Below are 25,339 nucleotides of genomic sequence, written 5' to 3'. Positions count from 1 at the left end.
TTAATCTCTCCTCATATGGCAGCCGTTCCATAACCTAATAATTTTTGTCGCCCTTTTCTGTACCTTCTCCAATCCCAATACATCTTTTTGAGATGGAGTGACTGCATTTGCACACAGTATTCAGTATTCTATTATTTCTTACAATATAAAACAAAATTATTTATATTACAGTTAGTGCCTAGACCCACCAACCAAGACCAGAGCTCCATGATGCTAGGCATTGCACGTAGTAAGAGTCAGACCTTGCTTCAAAGAGTTTATGGTCTAGATAGGCAAGGCAGAGTCGGGGAGATGGAAAGTATTATCCCTATTTTACAGATGGGAACTGAGGCACTGTGGATCAAGTGACTTGTCCAAGGTCACACAGGACCTTGACCGCAAGTCCATCCTCCCTCTCCATTTATGACTTGATGAAATACATTCATAGGTTTTAAACCAAGAGAACCTCAGTTTCCTTATCTGTAAAATGAGGTTAGTAATCCTGCCTTATTCCCATCTCAAGGGTGTGAGGAGGATTAATATTTGTAAACGGATTTGAAAGCCTCAGATGAAATGCCTTACAGGAGTGAAGAGGATTATTGGCTGGGTCTTCATTTAACTTGATTATATTTCTCAAAATGGCCTACTTTCCAGACAAAGCCGGTGGCATGTGGGGGTTGGGAGGGCAAGAGAGGAATTGGGCATACATTCCCTGGCATTGGGGGATATGGAGGAATCCTGTTATGGTGGGGTGGAGGAATGGCGAGATTTCTGGGATCCATCAGATACTCAGTTATTCAAATGCCTTTTCTTTTTAGAGAGAAAGGAGTTGTGTTGATGCTAGGACTTAGTGAAGCTAGTAACATTTAGGACTACTCTGAGGAAGTATCTAGCTTTCTCTGATATTCATCACCTTATTCATCACCTGAATCTCAGCTCTGCAAGGGAAATTTAATGTTGACCAATCAAAGAACAATTCTCCTTTCAAGCACTACATTCTCCTTCTCATCCATCAGCTGGCCTTTTCCTTTTCACAAAGTACTCACCATACTCAGGGAGACTCACAAACTCCGAGGGCTCACTAGGTAAACTAATTCCCCAGGGATTGCTGGCGCTGACTCTGAACTGATATCGACAGCCTGGAGTGAGATCTTCAATGACGAGATAGGTATCCAAAGTGGAGGCTACTGACTGCTGCCAGACCTGGGATCCTGAATTTTATGGAGAGAAAGAGCTAGCTGAAGAAAATACAGTTTGATTTAGCTCAGAAGTAGAATGCCAGTTCTTAAAGCTACCTAGCACAATTAGCCACCACCGTTTACAGGTTATATAGCAGAATGACAAGGCCAATTCATAAAGAAATCAGTGTGTGAATGAAGCATACTCAGTAAGAATTCTCTCTCTCACACCCATATATATGTCACATGAGGCTGCGTATATTGTAGCAGCTAAAATCCATGGGCTTTTTTAAAAGGTAGAAATAAAAAAGCCTCTATTATTATGTAGTTAATTTTGACCACTGACCTGAAAACACAGAGAATTGTTTGCAATGATACATTCTTGAGTGATTTGCTCAAGATTAGTTTTGATAGGCCTAATGCTCTACTACAATCCGCTGGTTTTGAGCTGCTTTAATTTCATTAAAAAGAAAAGGAGTACTTGTGGCACCTTGGAGACTAACCAATTTGAGCATAAGCTTTTGTGAGCTACAGCTCACTTCATCAGATGCATCCAGTGGAAAATACAGTGAGGAGATTTATATACACACAGAACATGAAAAAATGGGTGTTATCATACACACTGTAAGGGTATGTCTACACTACGAAATTAGGCTGAATTTATAGAAGTCTGTTTTTTAGAAATCGTTTTTATACATTCTAGTGTGTGTGTGTCCCCACAGAAAATGCTCTAAGTGCATTAACTCGGCGGAGTGCTTCCACAGTACCGAGGCAAGCGTCGACTTCCGGAGTGTTGCACTGTGGGTAGCTATCCCACAGTTCCCGCAGTCTCCGGAAATGAGATTCAAAAGTTCGCGGTTCTTTTCCTGTCTACCTGGCCAGTGCATCTGAGTTGAGAGTGCTGTCCAGAGTGGTCACAATGGAGCACTCTGGGATAGCTCCCGGAGGCCAATACCATCGAATTTTGTCCACAGTACCCCAAATTCGACCCGGCAAGGCCGATTTAAGCACTAATCCATTTGTCAGGGGTGGAGTAAGGAAATCGATTTTAAGAGCCCTTTAAGTCGAAAAAAAGGGCTTCATCATGTGGACAGGTGCACGTTTACATCGATTTAATGCTGCTAAATTCAACCTAAAGTCCTAGTGTAGACCAGGGCTAAGGAGAGTGATCACTTAAGATGAGTTATTACCAGCAGGAGAGTGGGGGGGGGGAGGGGGGAGAAAAACTTTTGTAGTGATAATAAAGGTGGTTAATTTGCAAACTGGATACAATTAACTTAAGCTGGAATAGAGAGACTGGGAATGGATGTGTCATTACACAAAGTAAAACTATTCCGCCCCCCACACTGCTCTTTGAATATTCCTGTTAACTGCTGGAAATGGCCCACCTTGATTATCACTACAAAAGGTTTTCTCCCCCCCCACTCTCCTGCTGGTAATAGCTCATCTTAAGTGATCACTCTCCTTGCAGTGTGTATGATAACACCTATTTTTTCATGTTCTGTGTGTATATAAATCTCCTCACTGTATTTTCCACTGAATGCATCCGATGAAGTGAGCTGTAGCTCACAAAAGCTTATGCTCAAATAAATTGGTTAGTCTGTAAGATTCCACTAGTACTCCTTTTCTTTTTGCGAATACAGACTAACACGGCTGCTACTCTGAAACCTTTCATTTCATTGTGTAGAGTGATCCAAGAGGTTCTAACTTGCATTAGGCATGTAGCCTCCCTTTGGAGTTATACTGGTGTCAAGGAGAATCAGGCCTCCCTTGTGATGGGGCTTCCACCACATCCCCCAGGAGACTATTCCATTGTTTAGTACATGACAGTTTAGTACATGGTTTAGTAAACAATAGTGCATCCTAAACTTTTCTTCTCACAATGTCATCCAATTATTCTTTGCTAATATCTCCTCAGACTACCCTGGGATAATTTTTCTCCCTCCAAACACATCTTCTCTCTAGTTATTGTTTAACCAAGCTACCGCTATGTAATACTTTTACTCTTTCCTTTAAGTCAATCCCTGAAACCCGTCATTTCTATTGTTCTCTGAACTCCCTTCAGTTTGTCAACATCTTTCTGGGCACAGCATTTGAGGTTCTCTCTCACAGGCTTATGTTGATGTGCCTGTGTACAATGTTTCAGTGAGTGTGAAATCAGGTAAAGAAATGGGACATTGACTTGATGATTTTCTCTCTTTGATTACAGTGAAATACAGTGGGAGAAATTCTATGATGCATTATTTACAATGGCAAGAGGGGACTAGGCCTTAGATAGGATTCTTTGAAGGACCTAGATGAAGAACAAGTTGTCAGGATTCTCAAAACATGTCTGTGGCATACATAATGAGATCTGCTAAATATGGAGCCTTCCAGGAATAAAATTCATGGACAACGAGACCAAAATACATCCCACGAAAAAATATCCAGACGGATCTGGAAATGACAGTGGAATAACTGGGTGAAATACCAAAGGAATCAGCAGAAAAGGAGATTCTGTACTGGAGATTTATTTAAAAGAGGGGCCTCTCGTTACCACAAATAACTGAGTCCCATTCAGTCTCTCCTCACCTGTGCAGATGCAGATTGGTTCAGTCATTTGCAACTGGGTCTTCTGTGAATGCCCGGAAACCCAGGGGACCCTTCACAGGAAGGGCTACAGGAATGGTTCATGGACCTTGGTGTCTTGTTTGAAAAACAATGGAAACCAGCACAAAGGATTTTGGGATGCACTGGAGGATTTTCGGATGTAATGTATCAAATGTGGGAAAAAAGAATGAAGACAACTGGACCAGTGGTAGTAATCACATCTGGGAAGGAGGCACAGGCAGCCACGTTACAGTCCAGATTCACTGAAGATGGCATGACTCCATATCACAAATCTTCAACCTCTGGGCCTGAAAAACAACCTGGGGTATGTTTTGATCTGGGGCACGTGAGCTGCATGACATCCATTAACATCCATGTAAGTCACAGTAGTATTGGGCATTCACGTGGCAAGAGAAGAGCAAGATGCACAAGCATGGAGTATTTTTATATAAATTAGAGTCAGGAGGCGGAATTTGTGTGTATAATACTTACTATTTAACCTTAAATTCTTACCATAAAGTATATGCTTTGCATAAAGTACATGAATGTGACTATCTGGGAGGTTCGCTTACAAGGCAGACACAGACAGGGAAAAGTCAGTGATCCTTGTGATCCTTACTGTGGATATGTTAAGCTGCCTGTGTTTTTGATCCAAATAATCAAAATACTCAAAACTACTGCTTTTTAAAATGTTTTGGATTACTGTTAATGCAAAGGCTATTGTTCTTTGTCAGATGTGCCAGTCAAATCGATGCGATGAGGGTTAAGGTAGATCATTCACTAAGTGACGGGATTTAGACGATTAAATTCAAAATTGCTTCTTACGTTTTTGTTGTAGAATGATGAAGGGAAAAAAAACAAAACAAAAAACCAAAAAAAAGAGGCCACATGCCTAAGGCAAGGTGTTCCACCCAGTGAACATTGCGCCTTTGTGGGCAGAAGGCAAACAGGAATGTGAATCATTTCATATTACCTTGGCATAATGTGTTGCTAGGCCCATAGGGATGGCAGTGCATTTATTTTTTCAGGGGGAAAGGAGTGTTGGAATGGAGAAAGGTGGTAGAATGCAGTGCTGGATGGAAGAAATACAGGAAGTGGGACGTTACTGGAATGCAGGAAATAAAATTATTTGGCTCAAAAACACAGGCAGCTTAACGTACCCACAGTAAGAGCCCATCAGAAAAGCCTGTCTGATACAGTGACAGTATGATAAGACTTTGAATCAAGACTGGACACCTTTGCATTAGCCAAACCCAAGTTACTGGGCTCAGTGCAGGAGTAGCTGGGAGAAATTTAATGGCCTATGACAGGTGTGGCCAAACTGGGGCTCACGAGCCAAATGTGGCTCTTTAAAGGGTCAACTGTGGCTTGTGGAGCTCAGGGCTTCATCCCGCAGGGGGATGGGGAAGACCCAGTGCCCGGGTCTTCGCCCCACAGTGGGACGAGCTGGCACTCGCAGCTTTTGCCCTGTAGCAGGGCACCATGGCTCAGGGCTTCAGCCCGGCTGGGGGATGAGTTGAAGATCGGGGCTTCAGCCCCCTGGGGGTGAACTGGTGCTTTTGGCTTCAAGCCTGCAAGAGGGTGGCAAGGCTAGGCTTCAGTCCCATGGGAGGGGCACCGCTGCTGGGGGCTTCAGCCCTGCAGGTAGTGCCTAGGCTCTGGCTTCAGCAGCACATGCTCATTATAACAGGAAATTGCGTCACTGTGGAACCATGTAGACCTCATGTGCGGTGATCTCCTTGCATGCTGCACACTACAGGCCATGTTTACTATTCATAAGTCGTAGCTGAACAGTTTTAGATAAAAGCATTAACCCTACGTTAATTTCATGGATGACAGTGACATCTTCAAACTGTAAGAAACCAAGTATGAAGAAGAAAACCAAAGTTTTCAGCCAGAATGGGGGGAAGATTTTGCATTCACTAGGAAAGGTGACAAACCCCTGTGCCTTATCTGCAATGTATGCTCTCTCACTACAAATGTCACTATGAAACAACTCACAATAACATTTCCTCTAAATACACTCCTGGATCAGAATTAAGGAAAAACAAGATAACCGCATTAAACACTGCAACAGTCAGCAGACACTACTTTTGGCATTCAGTAAGGTAGCTGACAACAACTGAAACTAATTTTGTTATGGCATGGAGCATCGCTTGTACGAAACGTCCGTATTGTGATAGAGAATTTGTTAAGAAGAATATAGCAGACATTGTTGCAATTTAAATTTAAGTAACACAAAACTTAAACAACTAATACGCCAAATTCCAATTTTGTGCCTCACTATGGTGAGGCGGATCTCCCAGATCGGTGCTGATGTTGCAAGCAAGATGCAAAATGATCTAACGAATGCTCTAGCATTCAGCCTAGCTGTCGACAAATCCACAGATATTCAAGATAAACCACAACTAGCAATATTTGTTCACTATGTTTCCACGGATTTAATTGTGAAAGAAGAAATGTTGGACTTAGTGGCGCTGAAAGAAACAGACCGCAGTGTTGACAAAAAATGCACTTGACAAAGCATTGACAAATGGCAATGCACTGCTGGATGAACTTGTCAGTGTTGCAATGGATGGAGCACCTGCAATGGTGGGAAAAAAAAGTAAGTCTTATCAGACTTTTCAAAAGCGACCAAGTTTCTGGAGTTTCTCCCTGTTCATTGCATCATCCATCACGAACATCCCACAGGCAGATACTTCAAGTATGAAAATGTTATGAAAAACAGTCCTGGAAATTGACAATTTCATCCACTCAAATGAGAAGACTCAGACAGTTCAAAGTGAAGCTTTCACTCTTCCCTTCAAAAATATTACGGAATGTACAGCACACAGCTATAAGCACAGGAATATTGTCATCGGCCAGGTCCAGCTTCCCATATATGCAGCGCCAGTGGGCCTTTAAATGTCAAAAAGCACACAAGTCATTCTGCACTTGCTCACGCTGTTGTTGAACTGCTCCTTGCTGCTGTCAAGTTGCCCTGTGTATGGCTTCATAAGCCACGGCATTAAGGGGTAGGCGGGGTCTCCCAGGATCACAATGGGCATTTCAACTTCCCCTACAGTGATCTTCTGGTCCGGGAAGAAAGTCCCTGCTTGCAGCTTCCTGAACAGGCCAGTGTTCCGAAAGATGTGTGTGTCATGCACCTTTCCGGACTAGCCTGCGTTAATGTCTGTGAAATGCCCACGATGATCCACAAGCGCCTGGAGAACCATTGAGAAATATTCATTGCGATTAATGTACTTGGTAGCTAGGTGGTCTGGTGCCAGAATTGGAATATGCATGCCATCTATCGCCCCTCTGCAGTTAGGAAAGCCCATTTGTGCAAAGCCATCCACAAGGTCACGCACGTTGCCCAGGGTCACGGTGTTTCAGAGCAGGATGCGAATAATGGCCCTGCACACTTCCGTCAGCATGAGTCCAATGGTCGACTTTGCCACTCCAAACTGGTTAGCGACTGATCGGTAGCAGTCTGGAGTAGCCCGTTTCCACAGTGCAATCACCATGCGCTTCTCCAAGGGCAGGGCAGCTCTCATTCTCGTGTTCCTGCGCTGCAGGACTGGGACGAGCTCATCACACAGTCCCACAAATGTGGCTTTCCTCATCCAAAAGTTCTGCAGCCACTGCTTGCCATCCCAGACGTGCATGACGATGTGATCCCACCACCCACTGCTTGTTTCCTGAGCCTGAAAGCAGTGTTCCACCCTGGTCAGTACCTCTGTGAAGGCCACAAGCAATCTCATGTCGTAGCTACTATGCGTGGCGAGATCAATGTCGCATTCCTCTTGCCTTTGTAGTTTAAGGAACAACTCCACTGCCACTCGTGATGGGTTAGTCAGAGCAAGCAGCATGTTGGTCAACAGTTCGGAATCCATTCCTGCAGACCGAAGAAGCAGGGCAGGGCGTGCAGTACACAAACCGTTGAAAGATGGTGCCAAATGCAAACGGAAGCACAGGGATTGCTGGGGTGCGAAGCAATGCATCACGGGGCATTGGGACAGGACCCAGGATGCCCCACAACCCCCTCCGCCTTCCCACAACTCTTAGCGGCAGAAGAGGAAGAGGTGCTCTGGGGGATAGCTGCCCAGAGTGCACCGCTCCGAATACCGCTGCAAGTGCCGCAAGTGTGAACACGCTGTTGCGCAGGCAGCTGACCGTGTCAACACACAACAGCGGTTTCCCAGCAGGGCTCTCTGAGTGGCGCTGTAGCTCTGCCCATGTAGACATACCCTAAGAGCTCTGCCTGGGAGCACACCTTCTGTATGAAACCCAGGGGAGGGGAGGGGGGGTGCCAGGCTCCCTTGTACCCCCTTAATGGCACCCCGGCTGTAAAGGCTAACGTTTTCCTACCTTCTTCTCTGTACTCTACAGTGTAGCCTGAAATGGTGCAATTGCCTGTACTGGATGGGGGCAGCCAGCGAAGGATCACTGAAGTGCAGCTTCTTTCCTGAGCGATGGGACGGTTTGGGGCTGCTGGAACACCTTGAAAAGAAAAATCAGTACCCCATCACCTATTGTTTGTACTTTACTGCTTAGAGCATATAAAAGAAAGCCCTACCACTGTCGACATGAGAGTTGTCTGGACAGCGACTGGAGCAATCACAGGAATTGTTATATCAGAACTGGTCCATCCAGTCAGGTATCCTGTTTCCAACACGGGTCTATACTAAAAGGTTTGAGAGGAAGGCCAATGTCCTCTAGACCATAATGTGCTTACTCAGTTGTGCAACACTATAGCATGGGTGGGAATTTCTTCTTGCTCTCAGCTGGTGCTCAGCTTTGCTCTGAAGCCCGAGTGCCCCGTCTCTCTAGTGATATTTGAGGAACAAAGGAAGGCAAGTGCAGCCACGGTATATTTCAGCATCACTGAGGATGGCATGGCAATATCATCACCTTTGACCTTGGAGAACAGCAAGGGGGGGCGGGAATTTTCACTCAGACACATGGCGATTTGTATTAGTTTATTCTAACTATGGTAAATGCAGGTGCATTGGTGTCCTTAGCCCATTGCTACTGGTTTCTGCTGCAATCTCAGTGCCTGATCCAAACCCACTGAAGTTAAAAAATTTCCGATGAGTTCACTGAACTGAATGGCCCGTTGGTGTGTTGAGCTCAGAGTAATGACTTTTGAATGGCTGACATTGCAAAAGGTGACAGACAAGGCACATGGGGTGGAATTAATAATAATACTTATTTGAATTACTGTAGCACTTAGGAGTCAATCAGCAATTGCTATGCATGTAGCGAAGCACTGTCTGGAATACGGTGGCAGCTCATTTACCCACTTACTTTTCCGGTAAATCTGACAAATCAAACCAATGGGGCCCATTGTGAGAACAAACAAATTGACTTCCTAAATGTTCAGGACTCGCACCTCCACAAGCCATCAGTTATACATTCTTTACGGCTGCGTTACCTCTAATGCCTCAGGCATCTCTCATTTGAATTTCTAAAATATGCTTTGTTGGAGTGGAGGTCACCAACAATCAGCTCACCATTGGGACTCATTACAATTCCACGGATCCTTCACCTTTGAAGAATGATGAGTTCCCTCAAAGTGTTTTCTAAGGGCCAAATCCTTGCCCCCTCCATTCAAAGAGGTGGAAAGCCCTAAACTCACCACCAGTAAACTTCTTGCCCCCCTTGCTTAGGTGTAGGCTCCCCCGGCCAAAGCATCCTGCAAAGAGGGAAGAGCAGGGGCAACATCATCATCTATGCTAATGATTTGTAACTTGGAGAGGACTCAATTTCCTTCTTACCCTCACTGAAAGCATTTATGCAAATCACACTTGGTCTTTGCATTGGGGCCCAGTCTGGGCCCACAGGGTGCTGTGGTTACAGGAAGCTGCATTCTCAGCTAGGATGGGTAAAGGTTATGATGCATGTTAGGCCAAGATTTTAAAACGTGTGCCTTAAAGTTAAGGCACCTAAATCTAGAGCTAAGCATCAGCTGCTCCCTCTGACACGAGTGGGAATTGGGGTTGAGTAAAGTCTGCATGGTTTGGCCCCCTTGTTTGTCATCCACTTGCAACAGCTCCTTACCTACTTGTTTGGACAGTGGCTATTTGTAAGCGCTCCCAGCCTCCACAAAGGGGCTCAGCAAAGCTGTTGCTGCATTATGTTTCAGAAGCACAAAAAGATAAGGTAAAATCCAATACCTTGCACTTTGACTGTAGCGGAGGTCGAGGCTGTTCCATGTTCATTTGTTGCCACACAGGTGTATATACCACTGTCCTGAGGCATCAGGTTACAAATCTTCAGGGTGATTTCCCCAGAATCGCTACAGGTGTCAGAAACATCACATTTGAAAATGCTGTTTTACTAGTGACTACTTACACTGGCATCTCTTGTAGCGTATTGGAACGATGAAGATGTCTTAGAGGGTACAGTGGGCACAGATAAAGGATGTCAACGCAAAGCACTAAGGAGAAATACATACTAAGGGTATTTTAGTTCTACTGGGCCAAATTCAGACCTGTGACATTGCTCCATTGAGTCCAGTGGATTTGCACAAGGTTGCACTAGGCCTGAATTTGGCCCATTGACAGACAATTTACGTGCAGTCATGCGTTTGGCAGCATTGCGGTGGGGAAAGGGATGTTGGAAAAAAAGACTCAAGGCAACAAGACTAGATTGATCCCCAGTTCTGAAGAAAAAAGGGAACCACTGATGTAAACACATCACCTGTATGGGAATATCACCCCTCTAAATACCACAGGGAGTCGGTCTGCTGAGTAAGTACAAGCAGGGCAAGTTAGAGTAAGGGCAGCTGTGAAAACTGATGGTCTCCAGGGGATCTCTTGACCTGGCAGTGCGTTTTGATGAATGAGCACAGTAACTTTTTTGATTTCTCATTTTCACCCGACTCTGCATTCCCAGGGTACACCTGTGCCAGAACCAGAAGCACTGAAAAAAAAAATCTTTCGAGAAAGCTCGTTCCCCTGAGATTTCCACTTTAATTTTGTCCTCCCAAGTGGTTTAGATAAGCTGTAGATGAGCATCTGAACTCAGGCTGCTTATCTGAACTACTCAAACTCCAGAGCTGGCAAGGTTTGCCCAAAGCTGACTGCAAAGCTCTCTGGAAAAATCTCTTTTCCCTCCCCACATGGGGCTTTTAGGGCATCCAGCATTCTGATGATCCGTCTTTCTGTCCAAGCACAGTCAGCTATGACTTCCCCTAGAGACAATCCACGCTCTTCTTGGAACAGCTGAAGGAGGTCCCTAGAGGGTCACACAAGACACTGCCTCGTCCCCGGGCGAAGCATATTCCCAGGTTGGGGAGCCACAGACTTCACTCGAGTCAAAAACTTTGATCCCCCCATAGCGGACATACATAATGTGCTGCTACTGCAGCACGCCAGGCTGGCTCAGATAATCATTTGTCTTTAATGTGTCTTGCAGTCAGATTGGTGCCGTCACCTCGTTTGATAGGAGGGAAACTACTAACAAGCCTGAATACTTCGGGAGTCCAATACATGAACTTACCAGGATGAAACTGTATAAGTGGCTGTGCTGTTCTCATTGTCGAGAATATTTTGATCCGGTCCCTTCCAGGTTATGTTGGGCTTTGGCCGTCCACAGACTTTGCACTGCAGCATCACCGTGTCACCAAGCAAACAGGTGATATCCACTAATGGCACAAGAAACTCTGGAGCCACTGGAGAAAAAAAAAAAAAACCCACACACAAATCCTTTTAGCCAAGCAGAAGAAATGTGCCCCCACCCAGACTCGATATTTGAATACAAGCATTTAATCCTACCCATCACAGTGGGGTTTTATATAGGATCATGTGCCTGAATGATGCCTTTAAAACCTTGGTACCAAGTGCTGAGGATACAGGAGGCTGGAAGGGAAATTGCTGAAACTGCGACTTCACTAAGAGCCAGACTGTGATGGCTCTTGCATGGCCTGGCAGGGGTGGGAGCCCTGCAAAAAGCCCAACATGCAAGGGCCTCCCACAGTAGCAGTTCCTTTGCTCGGGAAAGCGCAGAGACTGCTGGCTTCTTTTCTCCACCTGGGAAGCAGGTGAATGGGTGAGAAGGAAGCGGGCTGTGTCCCTGCAGCCTGACGAATAACACTGGCACACTGGGGAAGATGGCGCAACACCGACAGACCCCAGTCATCGGCGTGTGGGATCGAATCGGGGACCTCTGGAGCTTAGTGCATGAGCCTCTACTGGGTGAGCTAAAAGCCACCTGGCTGTTGGCTAAGGTTGTAGAGCAGATTCATTTTCTCTCTCCAAGTGGTCTTGGTGCCACTAGATGGGACAGAACACCACATCCAGGAGGTGTCTGGGTTACAATGGCATGCCATACCAGCATAATAAATGGCGCAGAGTGAGCTCCTTCTCCTTCCTGTTCACACTGAGCAGCCACGGGAAAGACTGCACTGGCCTGAAGCACAATCTCCTGGTGCTCTTCCTAGGTCAATACAGCTCCACCCTGCCTCTTTGGCAGGGCTGTACCACCACCCTTAAGATGCTAACGCTCAGGCACTGTCTATTTCACAGGAAGTCTGACACTCTTGTTTTGAAAAGGGCATTTGGGGGAAGTGCGGGTCTGGCGATTTCAGCACTGCATGGATCCTTTGGTTGTTGACAGGACGTACTAGGACCAGAAGGAATCCTCCTCATGCTGATTACCCTGGAATCTAGCCAAGATTACTCAGGCAGTGTGCCCATGTGGGACCTGCCCTAATGTGAGTCACTATGATCAAACCCTGTGAAGTTCCGTTTTATGTGGGTTGATCCAGGTTGCTGGCATGGCAGGAAAACATTGCAGTGCACAGCTGTCTTTCACTCACCTTCTTGGATGAAATTTGGGTTCATTATCTGAAAAATGAGAAAAAATAGAAACATTTAATTTTTTTTGGACAATAGAGAAGCAACACCTTTCTTCTGCAAGGTAAAGTGAAGAAATGGACATGAAATGCAGAGAGACAGACTGATCAGAGAGCACGAGAGGAATCGCTAACAACCAACATACACAGCAAGCATCTATAAGGGAGTTCTAAATGGCTAGTGCATAGTTAAAAAGGCAAATTAAAATTTTAAGAACTGTTACTTTAATAAAGCATAACCCTTTTCAGTGTTAATTGCAGCATAGGCAACAGGCAATCATCTAACTCTCTGAAGACTGTAGGCTATAGTTTATTTTTATCACATATGTGGTGATGCTCATGCTATTAATTCCTTTCTTTCTGCAACCACATGATATATTGTTCCACCATGTGATCAATTGCACAGACACGTGATCAAATGCATTTATCATGTACCTTTGACCATCTCACCTGCACTCTGCTCACTAACCCATCTCTGCTGAGACACCTTTTAATCTCCGAAATGCTTTGGTAAAAAGGGGGGAAGGGGGGGACACTTGAGCACAGAATATCAGGGTTGGAAGGGACCTCAGGAGGTCATCTAGTCCAATCCCCTGCTCAAAGCAGGGCCAATCCCCAACTAAATCATCCCAGCCAGGGCTTTGTCAAGCCTGACCTTAAAAACCTCTAAGGAAGGAGGTTCTACCACCTCCCTAGGTAACCCATGTCACAAAAATATTTGCTTCTTTGCCCTCACTCTCAATTACAATGGTTCAAGCCCCAGGGCTGACAGATTCCAGTCCAATGACAGCATTAAGATCTAATATCTCATGGCCTGTCATGGCTATAAAAATCTTGCCTTATCTCACTGGCTCTCTGGGTATCTCTACTTTCTAAATTATTTGCACCTAGTCATGCTATTTGTGAGCTCTTTTATACAATGATGGAATGCAGTCAAAATTAGAAATGATTTATCATTCAATGACCCACACATGGTGATTGAGGCAACTTGACCTTATATTTTAAAGATAGAGGGATACAAAACCAATACCAATAATTTTTACAATGCTACATCTATAACAACGCCTCTCTATAGTTTGGCATACACAAAATACATGATGGTGAAGAGTGGTAAGAAGATTTTATTGGCACTTGTTTAGGGTAAATTCATTAACCCACTGTTGATTCATGAGCCAAGTTCAGGCCAGTAAAACACTGTACCAGCACCATGTACACACCAGTAACCCTTTTCCTCTACTTAAACATCTTTACATGCATTTATCTAGGTGCCAATCTGTGAGATATCAGTGCAGTGAAGGTCTGATTCAAAGCCTAGTGACACTGATGGAGTCTATCCATTGCCACCCTGGGACCATTCGGGCCTCAAGAGCAGAAACAGTAATGTTTAAAGGTAACCTTTTAAAGGCAAAGAGGTTAATTCAGCATTTTTTGGCTTACAAATACCTTTCCATAGCAAATAACACAGTGAGAAAAGTGCTAGAACATGCATATAGCACAGGAAGGTTTCATCCTTTGGGCTAAATTCTGCTGATGATGCTCATTCATGCATGCCTGCAAACCTTCAGGTTGCAGCAGAGACACATGGGGGAAGTTGGTTGCCTGACTGTGCCTCCTCCAGAAGGTGTAAAAAGACAGCACTCGTCAGGCCCCCTTCAATTTTCAGCATGGAAAGGTGTAACTGCAAGTGGCAAGAGGGAAATGAAGAAGGCCTCCAGGGTACATATACACCCACTTCTGCAGCTGACCAGAGCATGCTCTTAGGCATCAGAGCTCTTCATGCATTATCTTCTTTTCTTAGCAAAAAGAGAATGTAGGAGGAGACCATGCTCAGGCCCAGACTCAGGCAAAATAGGGGCACATACCAACACAGGTTTGCTGCATATATATTTCCATTTGGGATGTGGGTTACCTAACTTCCTAGCGTTGGCCAGAATTTGGTCCTTCACGGTAGATCTGATAGGAATCAGAAATTTATTGTAGTGGATGAGATCACTGATCCATACAAGCCAGTACTGTACATCTAGTACTCTAGAAACAGTCAGTAATTGATACTCGGGAGCAAAGCCCCCAAAACTTTTCCTAATAATGTACCTAACAAACTAGAATTCTGTACACAGGGGACATCATTTTGACACTCTGACATTCTGGAAATAACAGAGACCCCATCTTTTCATTCTCGGAAGCTTATAAAGACTTAAACCATTTTCTTCGTCCAAGAAGTCTGTTGGGATTTTTTTTTCAAACCTAGTATTGACTTTAACGTGAAAGAATGTGTTAATAATAATGGATCTAAAATATATTCTGCATGAAAATGATTAGTCTCCCCAAGATATTGGAGAACTCTGTCATCCCTTCTGACAGTAATGACATTTAATGGATGACGTGAACACTCCTAAACATGTAATTGGAATCAGATATGGACAGCTGCTGCTTTAAATTAAAGTGCTTTGTCTTCACACAGTTAAGAAAAAAAACAGGCAGAAAAGCAAAGGAAACATTCCAAAGGTTCCTGTAGGAAATGTCTGAGGAGCAGTTCTGCTCTGAAAAATAACTGTGGCTTTCTCCCTTGACAGATCTGCTCCCTGGCTGCATAAAGAGGCAGATCTGCTGACTTTACTGACCATACTGTAGAGTTTTTCCCCTCCTGGCCTGGATGTGGGAGCTAGGATTCTATTCCTTCTTGCATATCACCATGTGCATTGTTAATTGAGGGCTAGTCTTTACTACAGCGCTAAAATTGATGCTGCTGTGATCAATGCAGCGGCATTGATTTAGCGGGTCTGGTGAAGACATAAGTCGATGGGAGAGCACTCTCCTGTTGATTTCAGTACTCCACCTCAGAGAGAGGCGGAATCTACCTCGATGGGAGAACGTCTCCTGTCATAAGTAAGTTATGTAATTTACGTAACCTAACTAACGTAACTTACATTAGCGTAGACAAGGCCTGAGTGAAATGTGCAAACCCACAAACGCATAACATGGCAAAGGGAACCTTTAGTATTGGCAGCAATGCATGAGAAAGTATCGAATCCGGCTCGACTTTATCCTCCTAGGTTGAGTTTGCAGGCATTTCAGCCTGGGGGGGGGGGGTGGGGGAAAGAAAAACAAAAACCCAAGCATCTCTTTGCTTGTGAACAGAGAAGATTTGATCTGGAAATCACTGAGACAATGGGGCCATTTTAAAAGTAGCTTTTCAGAGCCGAACCACATCTTCGGACAAGTATTTAAGGATGCCTTTGCAAAGAACTGAGGATCCTAAGCATGTGCTCAATAACCTCACGCTGGGCTGAAGGGAGGCAACCCAGAGGAAAGGATGGTTATGCCAGATGATTCCCTTCCACATTACTGCCAGCCACCCATCCTACCACCTAAAAGGGCCTATGGAGCCAATGGAACCAATGATCTTCAGATTTGGCCCTAGCTGTGCATTTTAGGTTCTGTAGAAGCAGAGAAGGGGGAAGTTACAATGCAGCTTGTCATCAGGGGGTTTCCTTTCTGGAGTCGTATGTTATGCAGCCAGCCAGTTACTGTGTGGATTAATACCGTTTCCTGGATAATCATTAACTTACATACATGCTAGTTAATTCTCTCCTGCTCTGACACAGGGGCAGAGGAGGTGAGACCTGCCCTTGTGATTAAGTGCTTCTCTCATTTATAGGAAACAGAAAAGGAATTGGAATAAGTTTCATGGTAAGACACCAGGAGCTGGACATTCAGGACACTTACTGATGTTTATGTAAATGAGAAATGCATATCTATCAAATATGCAGATCTGGGCATTAACTCATTTGCATGAAGGCTCCAGCATTCTGGACTTTTTAGGTTAACCAATATACACAACTTAAGAATCACAGTATAAGTGAACTCCATACCCACCCTACTCCGGAACTTTAAATCTGCACATCCTCCCTGCACTCACCCATTAAAGTGCCTTTTATATTAAATTGATTTCTGCCTTTATTGGATTGGGGAGCAAGAGAATGAAATGCTCTTAACACATCACATATGAGTTCCTGTACATAAATGTTTAATTAATAGATACAGCTATGATGTCTCAGATATTAAAGCAATAAAAATATGAATAAATAATGCTACCTTCTTTAATAACTTGTGAGACATGATGCATTTGCAATAACAACCTTACAAGGTATTTTATATTTTAGTACCCAGAAAGAAAATTACTACAGCTAGATAGCATTGATCGAGTCTACGGGTAAAATTTTCATTGTCTTTCAACAAGACTTAACCTGAGACTGCCTAAGTCTCTTTCAAAAAATTGGCCTTTTGAAATTCCTATCCCCTACGTGTAAGTTATTACATGACTGCAATTTAGAAAAATGTGATATTGGACCAAAAAGAGAACATTTTTGCAAATAAATCCTTAATTCAAAGTGTTCCCCATATGATTCAGCTATTGGTTTCAGTAGGTCAGTTAATATACTTATTCCCTCTCCTTTTGTAAATCATTCATGGGAACAGGGAAATGGAGGTACAGGAAGATTAAACTACTTGTTCAGAAGCAAAGAAAGTGTCAGTGACAAAACTGGATATAGAACCCGGATCCCCCAACTCAAAGTCCAGATTCCTATTCCCTGGACTTTGCTGTCTCTATTTGCAAAAAGCTTGTGCGTGGGGAGCAGGTGGTGATTAGAATTTAATCAGCACCTATCTCTGCATGACAGAGTACGTCTACACTACAATCGGGATGTGAGATTGCAACTTGTGTAGACATATCTGAGCTAGAAAAGCTTGTGGCAGTGCAGACTTCTGCAGAGCCCGTGAAAGCCTGCCTGGAACCCTTCGTAATTTGCGCAGCTAGCTCATGCTGAAGTCCAGGCTGCCATGGCATCACTGCTTCAGTACCTGAGCAGTCTGCATGAGCTGTAATCAGACTCATGATTGCAGTGTAGACATACTGTAAGCTAAACCAACATTTCTTCTGTGGAGTCAAGTGTTTTCTTCAAGCCACCAAACAGACTTGTAACTTTTTGTCATTATGGCAGAGGTACACAAGACATCTTGGGCTGATATAAGCCGCCAGAACCATTGACTTATTTCTGCTGAGAATCTGCCCCGTTAGCTTTGGGCAAGTTTATGTGACTCTTTTCAAACTGCTTTATCGCTGTAGGTTGGGTATTCTCCCTGATCAGGGAGCGTGCCATGTTTTTCTGAAAGTCTCCAAGACAGTGGCTTGCACAAAAGACAGGAGGGCTCTTAAAACATACACGTACAAAAAACTGTTTTAATTCACTTCTATAATCTTTTTTAGAAGATTTCCCTGATAGGGTAAATATGGTCTGCTCTATTTTGGAGGATGTAAAATTCCTTATCTTTCCATGGACTATACAAACTCCCCACTCCATATACACCCCCACACCCTCCCTTTTAACATTAGCCAACTCCAGCTCCAGGGTTTCTGTTTGTAGACTGAACTGGTCCACAGTTTCCTTGGGCTTAAGAAGATCCTTCAATGTTGAAGTCATGTGACAAACCTAAAGGAAGCGTTATGGTTTAGGACTCAGTTAATCGCTCCTGGCTCCTTTTAGTCAGCGTACCAGATATTTATTTATATATCCGTTTATTTCCAGCATGCGTGGAGAGAGTTGAGAAAGTAGGGCAACTGCCATTCTGAAGTTTGCTCCCTCCGCTGACAACAGGATGATGATGGCAAAATACGAACTGTAGCATACAGAGAAGAAAGGGTCTCTGGAAAGTATTTCCCATGAACTCTGCACCCTGAGAAGAGTGAAATCAGTAGTAGAGAGCTGGACACACAGGCTGGTGAAATGGTACTACACAGCTGGATTAGCCCAACCAAGATACGTCACTAACCGAACGTGCCCGAAAGCTAAGTTCTGAGCCAAAAGTCCCTTGAGCTGCCATATTCATGTAGCGCAAATCCATCAGTAGAACAATACAAAGGTGTATTTATATAGCATCCTTCACACCCCCGTATCCAGTTGCTGATTAACCAGAATAGAGGATCATCCCCATACATGGAATGACCAACAGGCACAGGGTCCTGAGAGGAAACATCCTTAAAGATTCCCTTGTAGAGATCCCTGATGCCAGCTTATCACAGGGAGGAGTTAGAGGACCTCTTGAAGAAACAAGGCCAGCTACACTGAGACCTGTGCCCCTGTTGCAAGTCCCTGTTCTTGGCAGCAGAGTCACTAACACCGGGGGGGGGGCCTCTGGGGCTCAAGCACCCACAGAAAAAAACTGGGGGTGCTCAGCACCCATCAGCCACAGTTGTTTGGTGGGGCCACGGAGCTGGCTAGCTGCTGCTCAGCTGTTTGTTGGCTGTCAGAAGGCACTGCGGGGGGGGGGGGGGGGAGCCAGCACCGGTTGAGCGCGTGTTGGGGGAGGGGGCGGAGAGGAGCAAGCAAAGGGCAGGGGGCGGGTCTGGAGAGGGGGTGGAGCAGGGCCTGAGGGCAGAGCCAGGGTAAAGTACCCACCAGGAAAAATAAAAAAAAGTCAGCACCTATGCCTGGCAGCACAGCTCCATTGCTGCCAATGGCCAGGACTGTCCCTGGGACCGAAAGCTGTATGTATGGGGGGGTATCACTTGAGAGAACATAGCCAGTTTCAGGCCATTCATTTTCACAGGTAATCTGCTTTTGAATTGAGGGGGAAGATGTGCAGTCTCTGCAACACTCCTGGCCAGCCCTACTCCTGCACTGCATGCCCCTGCCTCCATCCCAGTTAGTCTCTACCCCTTTCCCAGCATGCAGCCCTACAAGAGCACCCTCCCTGCGTTCCCCAAGAGGAGGGGAATGGCAGCGTAAAGACAACGGACCACATTCCCCTTCTGCATGAACACTGTGGAGACCAGCAGGCAGGTCACCTCTATGTACAGCTCTAGGGGTATAATGCTATCATAAGAATGGCCATATTGGGCCAGACCAAAGGTCCATCTAGCCCGTATCCTGTCTTCTGACAGTGGCCAATGCCAAGTGCCCCAGAGGGAATGAACAGAACAGGTAATCTTCAAGTGATCCATCCCGTCGCCCATTCCCAGCTTCTGGCAAACAGAAGCTAGGGCCACCAGCCCTGTCCATACTGGCTAATGGCCATTGATGGACCTATCCTCCATGAACTTATCTAGTTCTTTTTTGAACCCTGTTATAGTCAATATATATATCCTTTTGAGTGAGAAAGCAATAGAAGGCTGTGAAAGGCAGAGGCAAGCCACAGACAGAACAGACTGAAAGTGTGTATCAGGAGCACAGGCTCCTCCCAGGGGCAAGGCCTTACAAGTAAATACCAGCGAGTTGGGGCTCTAGTCTGAAGATTTATGGAGGTGTGGACCGGAACCCTTCACTCTACATGGCTTCATCCTGGCAAAACCTTAGGGACATACTTGCAGGAGTTTAAATTTAAACACTGCCAGTACTAATATTGACTTTACCTGCCACTCCCCTCCAAAGGGGATGGCTGGGGTCATCTCAGCTAAAAGACCAACAGCAAAAGAGATCTGGTTGGAGTCTATGTAATTTAAGCAGCAAACTAAGCAAAGATGTGAAAACAAGAGTAAGATGCTCAGCCAGGTGAATGCCCATAAAAATGTAAGCTGCTTACATTTTAATCTGCATCCTAAATACAGTGGCAGTGGAGCTCCTAAAGATAAAACTGGTAACGTGATATTAAGATAACCAGAGCATTTATCTAAAGTCTGTTTTGCTGAGCCTGGCACAGTTTTATAAGTGACAAAGAGAAGCATTAATAGTGGACCTAATATACACAACCAGGCTGTGGGTGGTTTGACACAAACTATGTAAACTGTACTTACAGATTAGGACGTTATTGAACAGAATTATCAGGGTGGAAGCATCACTTAGCAACTACTTATGGCCAATAAACTGGATTTCTGTCGTGTTTCAATTCAGCTACATAAAGTAGTCACGCATCCATTGCCAAATGCTCCATAAACCAGTGGGCAGAGTAGAAACTGCAGTAGGATTCAGGTGGAACAGTAAACTATAAAATTTGATAGAAGGGCAGATTGCATTTCCTTATAATTAAACTAAGCAGGCTCATATAAATAGCAAAGAAAAGTGGCCCCAAGGGCCATAGTAAGCAAAGGAAGCACAATCTGACAAGCGTTTATTGGCTTGATGAGATGGTCAGCGAATGGCATGCTAATCACGGTTATATAAAAAAAAAAATCAACCTTCCATAACACCTGACTGAAATGGATTCAGTGACTACCATGACCTAGCATGGAGAATGCTGCTGAGAGGTCGAACACTGAAGTGTGACAGAAGCTGAACCTGCTGCCATTAGTAAACGATTACATACCCTTACACTTGCTGTCTACACACTACACTCTGAGTCCTCACTGGACTTTTCCAAACCGAACAAAATGAATGAGATGAATATGCAATCAACTCTTCTCATTTTTCTCCAGTAGCTCTGATAATTAGCATAAAGGCCAAATAGGTCAGCGCTTATGCAAGCGAGCTTCTTCAGATAACGGGACTGACAAGGTTCACCCTCCATACCAAACAGGATCAAGCCCTTTGGGCACATAGTTAACTTTCCAGCAACTGTGTGTCTTTGTGTAACAATTGCTACAGCTGTAGAGAAATAGTAAGAATTTAGGGTTTAATATTAGTCTTTAGACAAGCATTGCAAAAGCCTATGACAGCACCTAATATTAAGATATTGGACAACAGCTATTCACCTTTTTGGCCACTAAAATCAGGTTAAGGTACAGGTCTGCCTGCAGTATGAATACTTTGCAAAGTAGCAGACATATTTGCAGCAATAAGGCAGTCAGTTCCCAGCAAAGTGCCTTTGAACATCTTGAGATCCTAGCAAGTGCTTATATTTTTTTGTTTACACAAGCCCTGTACTCTTCTTTGTAGTTTGTTGGTGTGAGCACAAGTCAAAATGCCTCATTTCTATTCCGGAAAGCTCAACAGCTTTCAGGTGGCTTGTCCATTTATTAAAGGATTTGATTCCCCTCTTGACGAACACTTCATTATGGACTGTGAGCTGTACAGCTCTCTTAGGAGGATGGTTGTGGGATCTCATGCAGCAGTCACAACTACTGATTGACCCTTCTGCACAGAAGCTCAGATCCATACAACCCAACATTCCAGTACTACAGTAAAACTATAGTATAGAATGAACTTTCCCAGTCATCGTTTTCAAACTGACTCCCACAAAGTCAGAATGTAAAAGCCTTCATAATAGGAAAAAGAAAAGGAGTACTTGTGGCACCTTAGAGACTAACCAATTTATTTGAGCATAAGCTTTCGTGAGCTACAGCTCACTTCATCGGATGCAGCTCACGAAAGCTTATGCTCAAATAAATTGGTTAGTCTCTAAGGTGCCACAAGTACTCCTTTTCTTTTTGCGAATACAGACTAACACGGCTGTTACTCTGAAACCTTTCATAATAGGAGTCATTCTTCATTTTAACAGTAGAGGGCAGGGTTTACTCTAGGATAGGAAGGTCAGTGTTTGCAAGCTATTCTCTGTTCTCTTCCTTGTCTAAACAGATTAAAAAGAAAAACAAACACTATCATTTGCAAATGAGGGTTGCAGAATCCAGTGTCAACATGTTTCTTGTTCCTTTATTTTTAAATTTAAGAAAAATTTAAGGATCACTGGAAAAGCAAAAGATTTAGTAGGATTCCTTCATAATCATTACTAGCTTTCAGGAGAAAGAAAAAGAAAAAAAAACCCCAAAAACGAAAACAAAAAACCTTAATCCACAGCAAAACCAGAACTCCACTGATCAAAGCAGAGCTAATGTTGCCTTCTGACACTCTCAGAAGCCTCCCGTTATTCCGAAAAGGACAACGCTTGTTACGAAGGAAAGCGCCGCCGGAGCATTAAAAGATTGAAGACGCCGTCATAGAGAAACTGGTACTGTCACAGCGAAGGTCTGATTTAAAAAGAAAATGCCGACCTGCAAAATGCTTGGGCAGTTGAGCAGAGTTCCCTAGAGAAGTGCCTGGAAGGGGCTGGATGTACGGGCTCTGTAACTACTCAAGGAGCCAGAGAAATCTGACTTTCTCCCTAGAGCATCCGTCACTGCATGCAGTATCTACCCACCTTCCCAACTTGGTGGTCTTATTGTCAGGACCCAACAAAACCTAGCTTTCGATCAGGCCTTCTGACTTGAGGGGGTACACTGGTTTGACAATGGAAGGAGCCTGACCAGGATTTGCTTTGTTAACTTAAATGACACTTTTCAAGGACTCTGTCCTCAAAACATATAAAGACTGTCAGTCGTGTTCTTTCCCGTAATTGTTCAAAGCACAAGTGTTGGGTGTGGAAAGCGTCCACATGATTCACAAAGGAAACCATCAGTCTCAAGGGGTGTGTCTGCCCATTGGAGTGCAATGAACTATAGGCATGCGGACAGACCCCTTGCCTAATGGTAGGTTACATTCTCCCATCACATTGCCAACAGGTGAACATGCAGAGCTCTTCTTTGATGAAACAATAATACCAAGTGTCTACAGTTTTTCCACAATGGGGAACTAGAGGGGGAAGAAGCCATCTCAGTTCACCCCAGGCTCATCATTCTTTGTCCATATACCTTGTGGATGTGGATAAGCAAAGAGTACAATATCACAGAATACACTGCCTATTCAAATTATTAAATGAGCAATGTTAATATTCTGAGTAAGAAGTTCTACAGTATCAGGTACCATTGTTTAGACCAAAGGGAACATAATAATGAAGCTATAGATATTTAATCGCAAACTTTGTGCTCCCTACATTTGCTCTCATAATACATATATATTAGTTGCAAAGTCTATGCAAATTTCCCCACTAGCCCACACAAAAGCAAATGCTTCCAACACTCCAGGGTTTTTTGTGGTTTTGTTGTTTAAGTTAACAGAGGCAAAGTTAGACTTGAAAATTGAAAGCCACAAGATCTGGCTAGCACTGCTAAAGTGGCTGGACAGGTGTTGTGAATGACTCATCCTCCTCCTGTGCTGGGAGTTAAAGGCAACCATATTTCAAAATTGTTCATAAGGATTTTACACATTGCTTTCCATGTGCCAAGCATGACCCAGCAATTATACTAATTCACAATCCTCACAGAAAGCCTGAAAGGTAGACCATGATCAGCATTTGCCAGATGGGAGCACAGGTGCAGAGAGATGAAGTGACTCGCCCAAGGTTATAATAGCAGCCACTGACTCCTTTCCTGCAGAGATGTGGCATGATCATGTGTAACCCTAACTCTAATCAACTGACTGGAGCCACACTATAAACCAGGGGTGGATTTACCATGAAACAAACAGTGAGGTGGTACAAGGCCCACAACGACAGGGGGCCCCCCAAAATGCAGGACACACCTCATCTGACAACCTGCCCCTGAGTCCCGGCCGGCAGCACAGCCGGGCTCAGGCAGGCAGCCTGCATTCCGTGGCCGGTGGCCCCATGCTGCTCCTGGAAGCGGCTGGCTGTTGGCATGTCTCTGCATGCCCCTAGCGGGAGGAGGCGGGTCCACATGCTGCCCCGCCCCAGGCAGCGCATGGAGACCCGCTCCCCACCCCCAGTTGCGCGCAGAGACATGCCAGCAGCAGTGCAGCAGGGCTAAGGTGGCTCCCTGCCCGCACTGCCTCCCTCCCTCCGTGTCACGCCACTCACAGAAGCAGCCGGCATGTCCATGCGGCCCCTGGAGGTGTCTCCGTGCATTGCTCCCACCCCGAGTGCCAACTCCGCAACTCCCATTGGTCGGGAACTGCGGCCAATGGAAGCTGTGGGGGTGGCGCCGGTGGGCAGTGGCGCAGAGAGACCACCTGGTTCCCTCCCCGCCTAGGAGCCACTGCCAGAGGGGTGTGCTGGTTGCTTTGGGGGCCGCGCTGCTCAAGGTAAGTGCCGTCCCCCTAACCGCTCCCGCACCCCAACCCTCTGTCCCAGCCCAGAGCCTGCACCCAAACTCCCTCCCAGAGTCTGACCCCCTGCAACAATCAAGGTACCTCACTTTATTTTCATTTACTTCCTATTATTTATAATAGAGGAGGAGGAGAAGGAAGAAAAAAAATGAAAAACTGAGGGGAGATGAGAAAACGTTCTGTTTCTTGGCTGGGTCCGGTGGGGGGGGGGGAAGAAATGAACCTGCACTCAGGGCCCCACTAACTCTAAATCTGCCACTGCCATAAAGATTGGCCTCTTACTAGCACTCCTACGTGTTAGACTTTTATTTGAAAGGCCACACACTAACTGATCCAGGTTTAGAATTTGTGACTTCCTGATTCCTAACTCTGTGCTCATGCTTCCCGGCCACCTTGTCTCCAGAGAAACTATTTATTTTGCTAACAGTCAGTGAGGCATAGGATAAAAATCTGAACAAAAGCAGAGATGCTAAGGCAAGATATTAATCTTATAGTTATGCAAATACTTTGAGGTGTCTAGATCACGTCTCTAAGGCCTAGTGAAGTCCTCCAGCTTCTAGAAATGGTAACAAAAGGAGAGGATATGACTATTTCTGCCAAATCTAAATGAGAACCAATTGGTGATCCTATTCCCCTCCTGCACCCAAGTAGTCTTGCATAGGTTTTGAGGCGAGTTATAGAAGGCTCTTGGGGTCCTGTTTACATACTTTTCTTAGCCTTGAGTGTAGCTCTTCTGAGCAGTACAAAATTATAGCTACCCTACATTTTTAGAACAATGACTGCAGTAGCATTGTCAGGGAGTTTCCACAAAAGAAGAAGAAACCCAATCAGGTTGCAAGATGACTGCCTATTCATTTCCTAAACATCTCTCTTCACAAGGAGAC

At 44.8% G+C, this 25,339-nt stretch overlaps 1 protein-coding gene across 6 annotated transcripts in view; it reads right to left on the bottom strand.

Moving 5' to 3' along the window:
* The window catches only part of KALRN (kalirin RhoGEF kinase), a 779,108-nt gene that overhangs the window by 14,452 nt on the left and 739,317 nt on the right, over positions 1-25,339 (bottom strand). For all 6 annotated transcript variants that reach the window (XM_048869043.2, XM_048869046.2, XM_048869044.2 and 3 more), the window contains 5 exons: positions 12,550-12,577; positions 11,232-11,403; positions 9,905-10,026; positions 8,097-8,228; positions 1,026-1,190 (listed from right to left, as the gene is read on the bottom strand). In XM_048869043.2, coding sequence (XP_048725000.2) covers positions 1,026-1,190; positions 8,097-8,228; positions 9,905-10,026; positions 11,232-11,403; positions 12,550-12,577 — 619 coding nt within the window. The remainder of the gene's footprint in view (positions 1-1,025; positions 1,191-8,096; positions 8,229-9,904; positions 10,027-11,231; positions 11,404-12,549; positions 12,578-25,339) is intronic.

Source organism: Caretta caretta, chromosome 11 (genome assembly GCF_965140235.1).
Source record: "Caretta caretta isolate rCarCar2 chromosome 11, rCarCar1.hap1, whole genome shotgun sequence".
Classification (NCBI taxonomy): domain Eukaryota; kingdom Metazoa; phylum Chordata; order Testudines; family Cheloniidae; genus Caretta; species Caretta caretta.
Note: the sequence above shows the minus strand (reverse complement) of the source record. Positions and strands in the feature narration are given on the sequence as shown.